Genomic DNA, 14,076 nt, shown 5'->3' with positions numbered 1-14,076 from the left:
TCCCAGTGGAAAGCGTGTACTGTGTTTCCTTCTTTGTAGAACACAGCCTGTGGCCAATTGCATTTTGGGGAAGAAGAAGGAAAAAAAACGAAAGAAAAAAAACAGCCAACCTAAAAGTAACTAGTACTTCACAGCCTTCCTAGAAATGCATTTGAGTAAAAGTAAAATATTTGACTTGGAAATGTACTTAAGTAAAAGCAATAACTAGTAAAGTAAAGTACAGCTACTCAAAATCTGTACTTAAGTTCAGTACTCAAGTAAGTTGACTTAGTTACTGTCCACCACTGAACAAGATAGACAAAAATCTAATAATAATAATAAAATAGAATAACAAATAAATAAATAAAAACAAATAATAAAAATATTGCCTCTCAAAATCCAACCTTACGTCCTCGTCGTGAGTGGTGGAAGCAGGTAATGCTGACTAACAGGGCTCTGGAAAAACTGCATAGCGGGCAGAAACCTCCTATCCCCATATTCTAACTTTTTTCTATTTTCGTAAATTAATGCCCTACTTGATCATACTACACAAAAGCATCAAAACTAGCAGAGCCGCAAGCTAGAAACGCGGCGTGAAGCAACGCGTTTCTAGACATACAACATACTCTACCATACAGATTGGACAAAATTACATTTTATTCATTAAAACAAAGTTACGCAGTGAGGCTTTAATAACTAGGCTACACTTGGTTGGTAAAGTCCAGATGACACCAATATGATATTGTGGTTATGTCCCTTAAGCTTGTATAATTTTAAAGGATCTACACCATGCATTTGGTGTAGATCAGACCATGCATTTCAATATTTAATATCATATTGTTTATGTCCCTCAAACGTTTTGGGAGAGATTATACAAAGTAGGTATCGCTTGTGACGTCACGGGTGGGGGCAAATCAGTTGGCCTGTTTTGAGAGCAATTTACATAAAACCCCAGATATGCTGTGAAAGCCTGAGTGCTCAAACTTGGGTCTTTTTGGGGATAGAAGAGAGGTAGGGGAGACCAAAAACACACAAAAAAGAAGGAAAAGTTAAAATTCATGGTGTAGTCCCTTTAAAGCACTTTGCATTTTAAAAGTGCTTTAAAAATAAAGCACTTTTAAGCTGAAGATGATGGCCAATGTTGATGAAAATTGGAAGAAGAAAAAAAAGAACATTGTAATTCATTGCAAAGTACAGTACTTGGTGGTGTGTGTTACATCTTGTGTTGTGTACATAAAAGTAAAATACAATCCTTGCATCCTGGCTTGAGCTACGCTTCTTGTGAGCTTTTTAGCAGGATGGAAGACAAGGATATTTAGCTGGTGTTGAGTTACATAGCCAGGTCCACAGTAGCACCTGTGACAGTTTGATATCCACCTTTAGGATCAAAGTGTCTGAAAAACATAAAGGAACAAACAAACAAAATACCGTATTTCTGTCAGGACAACTCATGAATGGATAAAGACAACTCATGTTCATATTTTTATTGAATATAAAATGAGCAATATATTTATTATGGTTTGATTTAGCTTTTAGGTACTCTGATAAAGCGCATCTCCCAGGGACTTGATTCCCTGTACATAAACAGCAGATCCAAAACGACAGGGTAATGGTAGCTGGGAATGGTAATGAGCAATGGTCAGCCGCCAACAAATGTACTGAGTTCCCTGACAGAACTTGCTCTGCACATGTCTGTGCTGTTGCGTGACGCTCATAAACGAGAGTAATGAGACAGAAATAAAAAATATTTCAAAATAAAAAAAGATAATGGTATAATAATGTATACTAACCTATGAATGAGTGTCTTCTTCAGTTCACCCCTGAACTTCTTCTGTGATGTTGCACTCCCACCATTGGTAACATCCAGATCCACCCGACATGGAAGGACTAGTTTTAAAGACTAGAATATTATAATGAAGTAATAGTCTTTTTGTTTTTGTTTGGCAACCCTGTCAGAAAACACGGGGTCTAATTATGGTGTGGCTTCTCTGTGGATCGCTGATGTCATATTGATAACGTCATACGGATTATGTCAGTCTTGCCCAAATATGGAGGGACGGCGAGATAGTGGATGTGAGATTATTAATGCACAAAATGTGAAAAGATTTCACACACAAAAACATATTTTGCCAAGAGCTGTCTATCCTAAACCTGGTCCGCCATGCCTCCAAAAAAACCTGCCCCAGCAGCGGGTGGTAAGAAAACTCAAGAGAAGAAAAAGGAAAAAATTATTGAGGACAAGACATTTGGTTTGAAGAACAAGAAAGGAGCCAAGCAGCAGAAGTTCATTCAGAACGTTACCCATCAGGTTAAATCTGGGCAGCAAAGTGCCAGGCTGGTGGGCCAGGATGGAGATAAGTCCAATAAGAAAGCTGATAAGAAGAAAGAGTTGGATGAACTTAATGAGCTTTTTAAACCCGTAGTTGCCGCTCAGAAAGTTGCCAAAGGTGTAGACCCAAAGTCAGTGCTGTGTACGTTCTTTAAGCAGGGCCAGTGCACAAAGGGTGAGAAGTGCAAGTTCAGCCATGACCTATCCCTGGATAGGAAATGTGAGAAGAGGAGCCTCTATGTGGATGAGAGAGATGATGAGCAGGAGAAAGATTCCATGGAGAACTGGGATGAGAAGAAATTGGAAGAGGTCGTGAACACAAAGCATGAAGAAGCTGATAAGCAGAAAGCCTTCAAAACACAAAAAGTGTGCAAGCACTTTCTGGATGCCATCGAGACCAACAAGTACGGATGGTTCTGGTTGTGTCCAGGAGGTGACAGCTGTATGTACCGGCATGCCCTGCCGCCTGGCTTCGTGCTGAAAAAAGACAAGAAGGAGGAGAAAGAGGAGGAGATCTCGCTGGAGGAACTGATAGAGAATGAGCGTGCAGCTCTGGGAGTCAACGTGACTCGTATCACCCTGGAGACATTCCTGGCCTGGAAAAAGAGAAAGAGGCAGGAGAGGGTGGATAGAACAATGGAGGATATAGAGAAGAAAAGAGCTGACTTTAAGGCTGGAAGATCACTCGGGGTGAGTGGTCGTGAAGTGTTTGAATTCCGTCCGGACATGATCGACGATGATGACGCAGAAGCAGATGACAGTCGATATGCCAATGTAGGGGATGAAGATGGCAGAGAACAGCAAGTCGAAGCTACAGTGTTCCAGGACATAGACCCATCCCATTTTGTCCCCAAAGAAGTGGACAGTACCGGTATCACTGTAGCGTCTGTGGACCGTTTCACCTCCAGGAATAGAAGTGGGCTCTCGGCAACAGACGACGAGGAGCGGGTGAACGGAGCATGTGATGGCGTGGAGGCCACCGGGCTGTCAGGATCAGAGGCGGGTGGGGAGGAGGGTGAAGATGAGGAGGAGGAAGTGCTTGTGGATGAGAACCTCTTCACAGGAGAAGACCTGGAGGAACTCAATGAAGAACTGGACACAATGATTCTGGAGGACTGAGAGGGAGGTGGAAGACAGGACAGACAATAATAGATACATTAATTGTACTGATGGACCGAAAGCTATCTATACTGCTGTCGAGTTCAAAAGCACTCGGGATTGAATGGTTTCAATAGTCAGAGTCTCTCTTAATACAATCTGGGAACCAATAGTCAAAACAAAGGAAAAAACTGTGCCCTCTGCTGTTTTTTTCCTTTGAATTTGACTCTGGGAGTCTGGGTGGACCTGTGGATGTGGATAACAGGATGTTGGCCGTTAGGTCCACCCTCAGCCCACCACTTCCGGTCCACGTGCCTTTGTTTTCATTCCTAACATTCCAAACTATACACGTTGTACCAGGAGCTCCCGACAGATTCAGCTGCGGAGCTCTGAATCTGTCTTGGGAGATTATTACTCTTAATAAAGCCTGATTCTACCAAGATACAAAAATACAAACTTCCTGCAGATTGCGTGGTTAGTCACACACACACACACACACACACACACACACACACACACACACACACACACACACACACACACACACACACACACACACACACACACACACACACACACACACACACACACACACACACACACACACACACACATCGGATTTAATCAGAATGTAATAACTAATATTCAGAAACAGACTTAGTAGGAAAAACTGTCAAGGTGTGGTACAGATAGTGACAAAAACATTTAAATACTATACATTAATTTACACTTGTGCAACTTTGTGTAAAGCTTTTACAAATCCAGTTAATAGAAAGCAACTCAGAAGATGACTGACTTGTGGTTGAACACTTGTGGTTGAACACATCAATTGAGCTTTCCCAAAAGTCGTTCCTGTCATCCATGCCCCTCCGCCCCGCCACTGCTCAACCCTCTCTGCTCATTAGGCGTGTCACAATTATAACATATAATCGCAATTATTTTGCGATTATTTGTTAAAAATATGGAAATAGCAGATCTACAAGCTCACAACGCAAAGCGATGTGACCTGTTGTGAGCTTGTATATTTGTCTATTTCCACTATTCTTTTTTTTTTTTGGTATAAAATCAATTTCTTTGGATATTTAAGTTTATTAATTGGACAGACCTGTGCAAACTTTGACAGATATGTCATTTCTATTTACGTTGCCAAAAACACAATTAAATCGTTAATCGCAATTTGTATGACAATTAAACGTCAAGTTACATTTCATGATCGTGAGAGACAGCTGCTTATGGCTCTGCCCAGAAACCTCTCACCCATCACTCATATGAAGAGCAGCACATCCCACCCAGGCCAACAATAGAAGCGCAGTAATCCCCTGGTTTTTGTGGGAGTGAAAATGTTCTATAATCATTTCAACAACCTCGGGTGCAACTCATCCCATTGCAGGCTACTTCACTTCTGCAGTTTCTTTCACAACCCCACTGAATCATGCACCCGCAGTTGACTGTCCAAACATTTACCAACGCCACACTTGAAAGAGAGCTATCCCCCCACCTGGGGATGCTAATTTTGGAAATGGTTGATGACTGATAACGGTTAATTAACTGTTATGGCAATTAGTATGTATATTTGCCTCAGGGCCCTATCCTCTGCCCAGCTCAAAGTGCTGTGATTGGTCAGTGAGGTGACGTTATTGGTGACGATGTGCCCATATACTGTATATAGCAGGTCTCAGCTGCAGCTGGAGAGACAGATTATCTAGCTTCAATGACTAAATCCAGGTCTCTTAATCCTGATCAGCATTAGACGGAACATGAAAGACAAACAAGTAAAACACTTTAATAAAACTGAGTTAGAGAGTCTCATCCGGCTGTTCCATGAATTTGCGGGAAATCCAGTTGTGCATGGGAGAACAGTTATCTTATGCAGTGGCCTTGATAGAGAGAGATTCATTGACATAATGCGAAACACCTTTGAAATAATTGATGATATGTTAATTGATAGAGTCTTCCGTGCATTCGATAAGGACAATGACAGCCTTGTCAATGTCAAGGAGTGGATTGAGGGTTTGTCTATCTTTCTTCGTGGGTCCTTGGATGAACAAATTAAATATTGCTTTGGCGTGTATGACTTCAATGGTGATGGCTACATCTCCAGGGAGGAGATTTTTCAAATGCTGGAGAACAGTATGAGCAGACAGGTCATCACAGAGGAAGATCCTGATGAAGATATCAAAGACCTGGTGGAGATCGCACTCAAGAAGATGGATTATGACGAAGACAGCAGACTGTCTTATGCCGACTTTGAAAAGGCAGTTAAAGAAGATAACCTAATGCTTGAAGCGTTTGGAAGCTGCCTCCCCGATGCCAATCGTGCTATTGCATTTGAGGAGAACACATTTATTTGAGTGATATTATGTCTTTTAAAACGTCAATTGTTGACTTTCCCTGGATATATTGTTGTCTTTTGAATTATTGTTGGAATTCTATATCATGTTTTTCTTTTTCATTAGTGTATTAGTTTTCTGTATCATTTACCTACAGCGATGGATTTGATGTGTTCAGAGGGACTTGTTAGAGAGGTACAAGTTGGGTAGTGTGCGGGTGCTTTTATGATTTTGTTCATGATTGTGTGCTACTGCTTCACCTACGCTTCACCTACGTCACAATTAAATACTTTTTTTTAAAACAGGAAACCGGTGCATTTCCGTTTTCCGGGCGGATGGCGTCATTTTCGCGGGAAAGACGCCCCTGTCCACTTTCAATAGAAAATATGTTTATAAAAGGCTTTCTGGGGTGAAATTCATGGAATGGGCATTGTGAAACATTTGCCACCCACAAGATATACATTTAACTTTTATTTTTTTTGACAAAGTTACCTAGTATTACTTTAACCTCCGTGTGTGAAAGCTTTTCAGAAGGGACACACAGCCATATCATGTATTTTCATCTATATTTAATAGAAGCATACCTTTGAAGCCATTCTTATGAATTGAGTAAGAGAGCCGGACACAGAGAAGACAATACATTTTTAGTGAATGACACCATTTGGAAAGGTGGAGGACGGATAAAGTGACCTTTTTGTGATCAAGAAGATTCAACATGATGCTAATGGCAGTAATGCATCATTTATGATCTTCAAACTACCAAGGTGTCATATTATTGAGCTCAAGTAACCCAAATTGAACATTGAGATTGGTCATATGTTTGAACATGAACATCATTAACATAAAAGTACATTTTAGTAATCTTTGGGTCCGTAAAATGTTTAGTATAGGTTCACGGTAAATATCGACGATCATTTGTGGTTTGGTTGATGAAGCAGCAAAGACTAACATTAACCATTCATACAGTAGATCATGAAATGCTCAGTGCGGTATCTGGATGTGGCACCACGTGTAAGCCAGCTAATAGAAGTACGCAAGCCGAGTTTGAAATCGATCGGTTGGTCAGTTCTCCAGATACGCAGGGGACATACTCACTCACTCACTAACTCACTCTGATTTCTGGATGACCGCTGATCCGACCAACTTCCAAACGGACAGACAAGCAGAGATTCCATGCATTTATAAATAGATAGATTACCAGACAACCACCGATACGACTACTTACCACTCGGCAGATCTTCCCTTGGGTCCTCTGCGATACGCATGCCAAGTTTGATGTCGATCGGTCAGACAGTTTTTGAGATATGCAGGGGACACAGGGACAGTCAGACAGGCAGAAAGACACGCACACAGAGATTCCGTGCATTTATAGACACTTAGATGTTCAGGCCTTCACACCTGGATTTTCAGGCGTCCTGAAGCGTTATCCATATATGGGCATGTCATGTCTGACTTAACCCAAGACAAACAATGTGTCATGTTTTGGGACAATTCACACTGGTTAACATTGCATAGTATGTGGGTAGGACATTTAATATGGGATAGATGCTAGAAATGGCCCCTATGTTTACTTAGGCAAGGCCCATTTATTTGTGTAGCATATTTCATACAAGTTTCAAAGTTCTTAACAGAAAATAGACAAAAAGAACGTACAGTAGCATGGAAAAATATATACTTGGCACTGTACAGTATTCAATTACATCCAGTTACGCCGGACCACTTGAGGGTGAAGTGCTTAATTCAAGGAGATGTGGATTGGTACACACTTAAACATTCATACTGTACCTAGAATGTCTGAGCTTGTCAAATAAGTTGTTTGCTCCACTCAGGGCTGCCAACCCTCCTGGATCCTGCAGGAGTATCCTGGATTTCGACCACATCTCCTTCTGTACTCCTGGATTGTCATTTCTCCTGGATTTCTCCTGGATTTGGTATCAAACTCTCATGATTCACCAGAACACAGGAAATTACATCTACTATGTGAAAAAACAAAATCGGAGTACTGTACTTAAGTACAATGGAGTACTGTACTTAAGTACAGATTTTGAGTATTTGTACTTTACTTAAGTATTTGATTGTTTTAATACTTTTTATGTTCACTCAAGTACATTTCCAAGACAAATATTTTACTTTTACTCAACGTGTCTAGGAAGCCTGTGAAGTACTAGTTAGGTTGGCTGTTCTTTTTTTTTCTTTTTTTCCCCTTCTTCCCTAACATGCAATTGGCCACACCCTAATGGAGTAACTATATTTCACCTTCCGGTGAAATATTATCTTGATAAGAACAATGTACCTTCATCGTTCTTTTTGCTTATAGAATCTGCACATGTCTGTCTTGTGTCTGTGTGTGTGTGTGTGTGTGTGGGGGTGAGAGAGAGAGAGAGAGAGAGAGAGAGAGAGAGAATGTTGGTATTATTATAACAATATATCTGCATATGAAGAATGTGAAGACAGATTGTGCAATAAACACAATCAAAGACTTATTGATATTGCCTCCTCTTAATTAGGCATACAAGTTATAAGGAAATGTATAAATTGAATAGTCCTCTTTGTAAGCAATATGCCCCAAAGTTTAAGAACTACAATAAAGCAACAAAAATACTATTTATAAATTACACAAGGGCATGCGTTCACACACTTACTATGACCGTGGACTATCAAGGGCAAGAGCACCATATTTCTGAACAGTGTTGAATAATTCTGAGATGTGAACATTTCAATCAACTCAAATATGCAAAACCTTATCCTCTCTCCATAAGCAGTTGTGGGAAAGTTCATGAGATATGAGGGCCTTGAGGGCAAGGTATTTATGTTAAAGGTATTTACTGCTTGTGTTGACCTGAACACCTGGCTCTGTGCAAGCTCAGATCTGGAGCTCAGATCTGAAGTGAAGATCTGTTTTCTTTCAAACCAGATGACATTTAGGTCCGAGGGTGTGGCTTATATATATATATATATATATATATATATATATATATATATATATATTTACTTGTACTTGCACTTAAGTATATTTAAAAGCAATTACTTTTGTACTTTTACTCTAGTCATATTTTACTTTTACTCAAGTACTGGGGTTGAGTGAGTACTTCGTCCACCACTACTTTTAAGTAATGAGGTGAGGCAGTTCATTGACAATCAAATGATGGTAACATTGTACCTCTAACTTAGAGAAACTCCAGGGGGTTTGATCTTCAGTGATTTTTAATGTTATCCTCCAACACACATTCTAGAGCGTTGACTGTGCAAAATGTTGACTAATTACTTGACCCCCCCCCCCCCCCCCCCCCCAAAGAATCTCCTGGATTCTGACAGTCCAATGTTGCCAGCCCTGGGCCCCTGGCTCCACTCTGTATGGGGGGGGACAGCAGCCAATAGGAAGCAGGCATGACGCTGAGGAAATTGAAGCGGTTCATAAACCTGAGTCGTGTCATCCCCTTCTCTGTCTCTTGCCTTGCTGCTTTGGACATAATATAGGTATGTCACACAGCTGGTCTGATCTTGTGTAATATGCAAATTACAATATAGCATAATTGCAATATATCAATTAGTTAAAATTCCAGTGTTTACATAAATATGACATATTTTTGGTAACATGGCAAATTATTTTCTAAATTATGTTACTGGTACTTTCTTGGCTCGAATCTTCAAAATGTCAATTTAAGCACCAGGTGACTCAGTACACACCAGAGGGCAGCAATAGGCAGGCAGTTTCTAGAGGTTAATTTGATTATTTCAACAAACGTGCAACGTTTCATCAGTGCAGCCTAACCTTCATCTCTGTTAAAGATGTACGGTTAACCATTAACGATACTAGTGTTAACGATTTGAAGTTCATTCTTCATGGAACCAGCCCCAGGACTACCTCTTTTTATAATTCACACCTTCCTTTGAAACACCAAGGAGATGGAGCAGCATTGAAAGGCAATGTAAGTGAATTCAGTTGGTTTCCTACTGTCTTGCTTAAATTGAATTAATTTTTTGTCATTACTTTACTCTGTGCTTTGTTCATCCTACCTGTTCAATTTTGTAGCAAATCGCACTTTCTGCGTTTGATGCAGCTAAGCTACAATCGCTAGACCCATTGAAAGGGTTTAAGAAGAGTGGAGAGAGTTGTAAGCACATTACTCAAACCTGGTGTCTTTGATGGTTTTTTATTTACTATACAAACATTACAAACATAATCTAGTCTAAAACTTAGTTACCAGTTAGCAACGGTTAGCACTTTAGGCACCGGTAGTTAGTGGTTAGGTAATAAAACCTGAGAGAGAGAATAAGCACATAACACACAGAGTATTAAGGATATGACTTCACATCAGACGTACACATCACAAGTACAAAATTACAATGTTACTCACTATTGGTCTCTCACTCTCTTGTAGGATCTCGGTAAGTTACTTAAAACCCATATTTCAGGTAACCCACGGCACTGTTCCTTCTGAATCTAAAATCCTGTGCTCAGGCAGCCTATTATATCAACTTCACACATAAGGTCCGCCTTTAGGGCAGATCTTTAAGCAACAGGAAGTTCTGGTTACCCACAAGGCTTTGCGCTTGGTCCTGTCTCTTGTTACACATCACACAAGGGGAGGCTAGCTCTGGCCTTCTGCCCTGTCCACCTATTGTTTCTTATCTCACAACCTTCCCCCGCTTGGTATGCTCCAGGAGACCCTTTGAGGCTCTTGCTTAGCAGGGGGTCTACTGTGGGCTTGCTAGGCTCCACTTAAAGGGACATTAAATTACTTCAACAGGACAGACAGTTGAAATAAAGTACATTACTATATCATTAATAATAATCCACAATTATCTTTCATAATCATAGATTATTTCCACACCTGCCACCTGTGTGTCTGATCTAGGATCCAGGACACACACAAAACATTCCTCGTGAGCTTTTTGGCTCTTTAGATAACGGCTCGGTAAAACAATTATTTAGTATGGCTCTCTGTAAACTGCTTTGATCCCATACTCATACAGGTTACATTTTCAACACACATTGTCTCTCAGTGGCTCCAAACCCATACACTGAAACAATTAACAGTTCAACTTAATGTTCAATTTGTTTGAAATACTTTTTGGACATTGTGGCTAATATTTGATCTCAAATTGACTTTACTTCACAGTAAATCATGACCAATTTAATTTAGCAACAATTCTTTTGCACTAGTTTATCCCTGAGATTTTTCCTAAATCCCAGGACAAATTAACTTTAATTGTGGTTATTATCTACATTTACGCATGAACCCTCCAGGGCCCATTTGTTTGACACCCACGTGTCTTGTCTTTTCTCTCTCCTCCCACTAAGTCAATGTCCTATTTTAGGGCATTTTGCCATGGTAACTGACATTGCAATTTGGGCAAAAGGGTTAAAAGATCATTAAAATAGTTGATCTACAATTTCACCTTAAGAAATTTTAACTTTAACCTCAAGCACACATACAAAAATGCTTATACAATCAATCAAACGGTTTGGTTACTCAGATCATGAGTCAAACATCAGTAAAGAATATATTTTGTTGGGCGGAAGAACCTTCCATTGTTTGCATTTTGGATGGTAGTGGCATAGTTTTGGAAGTTACAAGTAACTTAATACATTTCATTATGCGTTAAGTTATTTCTTCTGTGGTAATATTGCAAATCCTAGAAATGATACATTCATTTACAAAGTATATCTCGAAATTCCTATGTAAACAGTCGCTCAAATAAGACATTTCGATTTTTTAGACACCGCGCTGGCATCTTTTCGCTTCTCGTCTGCACTGCTCCCTTACTCCGAGGGTGGCAGCGCAAGTGTCAGTTCGTTTGCCAGTGTCACGTTGCTGGCACCACCAGCCGCCAGTGGGACTGCTTTTTTAGCAGCTCCCTCCTGGGGCCTCTTCTCAGCTGTTGCCAAGAAAGAGCTGGTTGCTCCCTTCGCAGAGGGTGAGGAAGGCTTATCTTTTATCTTTACCTTCTTTTTTCTAATTATTCCAGCCCCACCAGGACGAAGCATTCTCTCTGCCTGGATCCTGGCGGTAAGAACTGAAGCGACCTGACGTAGCACCCTGCCTCTCTTTTCTCTCCGCAATTTCCTCATGACCCACCGGACTGGAGCGAAGAGGTCAGGAGGCTTGCATATTTCACACTCGCATTTTTTCAAGAGGTCAGGAGATTTGCAGTTCGCACATTCGCATAATTTTACCTCGACTGGCCTGCAAACCAAGGTTTGCCTCCTGCCACCGTTGTGAACTGGAGGCTCAGAGGAAACACCGCTTTCAGCTGGTAGCCTGCCACTGCATAATTTTACCTTGACTGGTCTGCAAACCAAGGTTTGCCTCCTGCCACCGTTGTGAACTGGAGGCTCAGAGGAAACACCGCTTTCAGCTGGTAGCCTGCCACTGCATAATTTTACCTTGACTGGTCTGCAAACCAAGGTTTGCCTCCTGCCACCGTTGTGAACTGGAGGCTCAGAGGGAACACCGCTTTCAGCAGGTAGCCCGCCACCTTGGTTACCCGGGGGCTCCGTAGGACCACCCAGCTGGCTGGCCATGGCTCCTTCTCCAGCAGCTATTCCCTGGACCTCCTCCGCCAGCGCCTCTCCTGGTGCAGCATTTCCAGTTGCGACATCCAGTGGCTGGCACCCCTCAGCGTTGATTGGTTCGGTGGCGACGTCCTCTCCTCCAGCTGTCACAACCTCCTCGGCTATGAGTGGTTCGGTGACGACGTCCTCTGACGCCTCCGCCGGCGCCTCTACTGCGGCCTTTGGTGGATGGTATCCCTCTGCGTTGAGTGGGTCTACCTCCGTGGCTGTCACGATTGACGCCTCTGCCTCGACCGCCACGTCACCCGTGGCCTTGTCTCCAGGAGCTGGTTCGACCTCCGATGGCACTCCCTCCTCGGCCGCCGACTCCTCTGCGACGTTGACTCCCTCTGGAACCTTCTCAGCGTCGTCTTCTGGAGCAGTAGCAGCTTCTGGTTCAGCCGCTTGCACAGTGGGAGTAACTTTCTCACCTCCCTCTGCAGCGTAGAGTGGGGTCTCTGCGTTCGCAGCTTCGTCTGCAGGAACAGCAACGCCTGGTTTGACCTCTGATGCCACTCCCTCCGGATGGCCCTCTGGACGGACTTCCTTCTCAGCGTGGTCCCCTGGGGCTGGTTCGACCTCCGATGGCACTCCCTCCGCCGCGTTGTCCATCGAGACTGCTCTGCTGGCCGCCTGCTCATCTGCGATGTTGGCTCCTAGCACGGCTCCCTCCGGATGGACCTCCTCCTCAGCGATGGCTGCTTGTACAGTGGGAGTAATTTTCTCACCCCCCTCAACTGTAGGTGTGACATCCCAACCTCCAGCTGCTCTGTCCTTTACGACCGGATCTGCTGCCTTCTTATCTGTGGAGATAGTCACTCGCTTTTCCCTCACAGCAGGGGGGTCTTCACTCACTTCGGCTTTTGACCATCTGGTCAAAGTTGCCTCCTTGATTCTCTGCAAAGTCTCGTCATACTCAAGGCAACAGACATCCTGTATCCTGCAGATCACAGATGAATCGATGCCGACAACTTCCAGTATGGCGATAGAATATGTAACAACCTCCAGGAATCTATCTAAATCAGCTTTTAGCTCCCATGCCAGCCTTTCGCTTGGTAGACCACAAAGAGCAAACTCTGCATCTCTCCTAAAACCTGCTTGAGCTGCTTCACACCTCTCTAGTAACTCAGCTAACACTTCCATTCCCCTTTTTTACCTGGCCTTCTTGGCATCTACAGGACTTTAGGTAGGCCTTTTTTAGTTAGTCTTAATACAATAGGCTGTGAAAGCAATCGTCAGTTCTTTTAGCAAGTAGTAGTGTTGTTCAGCCTTTAGCTCATAACAACAATAATTAATTAACACTGTGTTTAACCTGTAATAGCACCCACCCTGTAGCATTCTATGCAAGAAGCCTGTTAATGGTCCATTCACATTTAGTTATTTTGTTAATTAATACTGGCAGGATTTAAGTAAATAATAGCATTTAACCCACAATGATGACTTAATCCACTGCTATCGTCACTAATCATGTAGTTGCTCACAGTTTTAGTCTATCATAAAGTCTGGTTGAACATGGTATTACACTAGTGGTAGAAAACCTCCCCCACCCCTTATCAGTAAACAATGGCCTTTTAACTCCCAATGAGAAGATCACCTCATAGTCTGTCTTTTAGTCTAATTTTTAGCTATATTGCAGTGTCTGGTCTCTCATAAGCCTAGTTAAACCATGAATGCTATTTTAAAGTTTGTCTAATCAGCTTAAAGCAAGCATCTATGATTAGATTATTAACCAAACCTAACTACTTCTCCTCTCAAGGCGTGTTAGAATTTGGCGGTTAGCT

At 42.1% G+C, this 14,076-nt stretch overlaps 2 protein-coding genes across 2 annotated transcripts; both read left to right on the top strand.

Moving 5' to 3' along the window:
• Positions 1-2,140: 2,140 nt before the first annotated feature.
• Positions 2,141-3,427, top strand: LOC311051072 (zinc finger CCCH domain-containing protein 15-like; the record flags this gene model as incomplete). The annotated part of the gene is made up of 1 exon (XM_084065454.1): positions 2,141-3,427. One exon carries the CDS (start codon positions 2,141-2,143, stop codon positions 3,425-3,427), a length of 1,287 nt encoding a protein of 428 aa, XP_083921580.1.
• A 1,736-nt stretch (positions 3,428-5,163) lies between these two features.
• LOC311050499 (calaxin-like) lies at positions 5,164-5,757 on the top strand (the record flags this gene model as incomplete). Its single annotated transcript, XM_084064581.1, has 1 exon — positions 5,164-5,757. The coding sequence occupies one exon, from the start codon at positions 5,164-5,166 to the stop codon at positions 5,755-5,757; it is 594 nt and encodes a 197-aa protein (XP_083920707.1).
• Positions 5,758-14,076: the final 8,319 nt, after the last annotated feature.

This window comes from Gymnoscopelus microlampas, assembly GCF_963454915.1.
Source record: "Gymnoscopelus microlampas genome assembly, chromosome: 8".
Taxonomy (NCBI): Eukaryota; Metazoa; Chordata; class Actinopteri; order Myctophiformes; family Myctophidae; genus Gymnoscopelus; species Gymnoscopelus microlampas.
The sequence above is the reverse complement of the archived record's forward strand: the minus strand, read 5'-3'. Positions and strand labels throughout refer to the sequence as shown.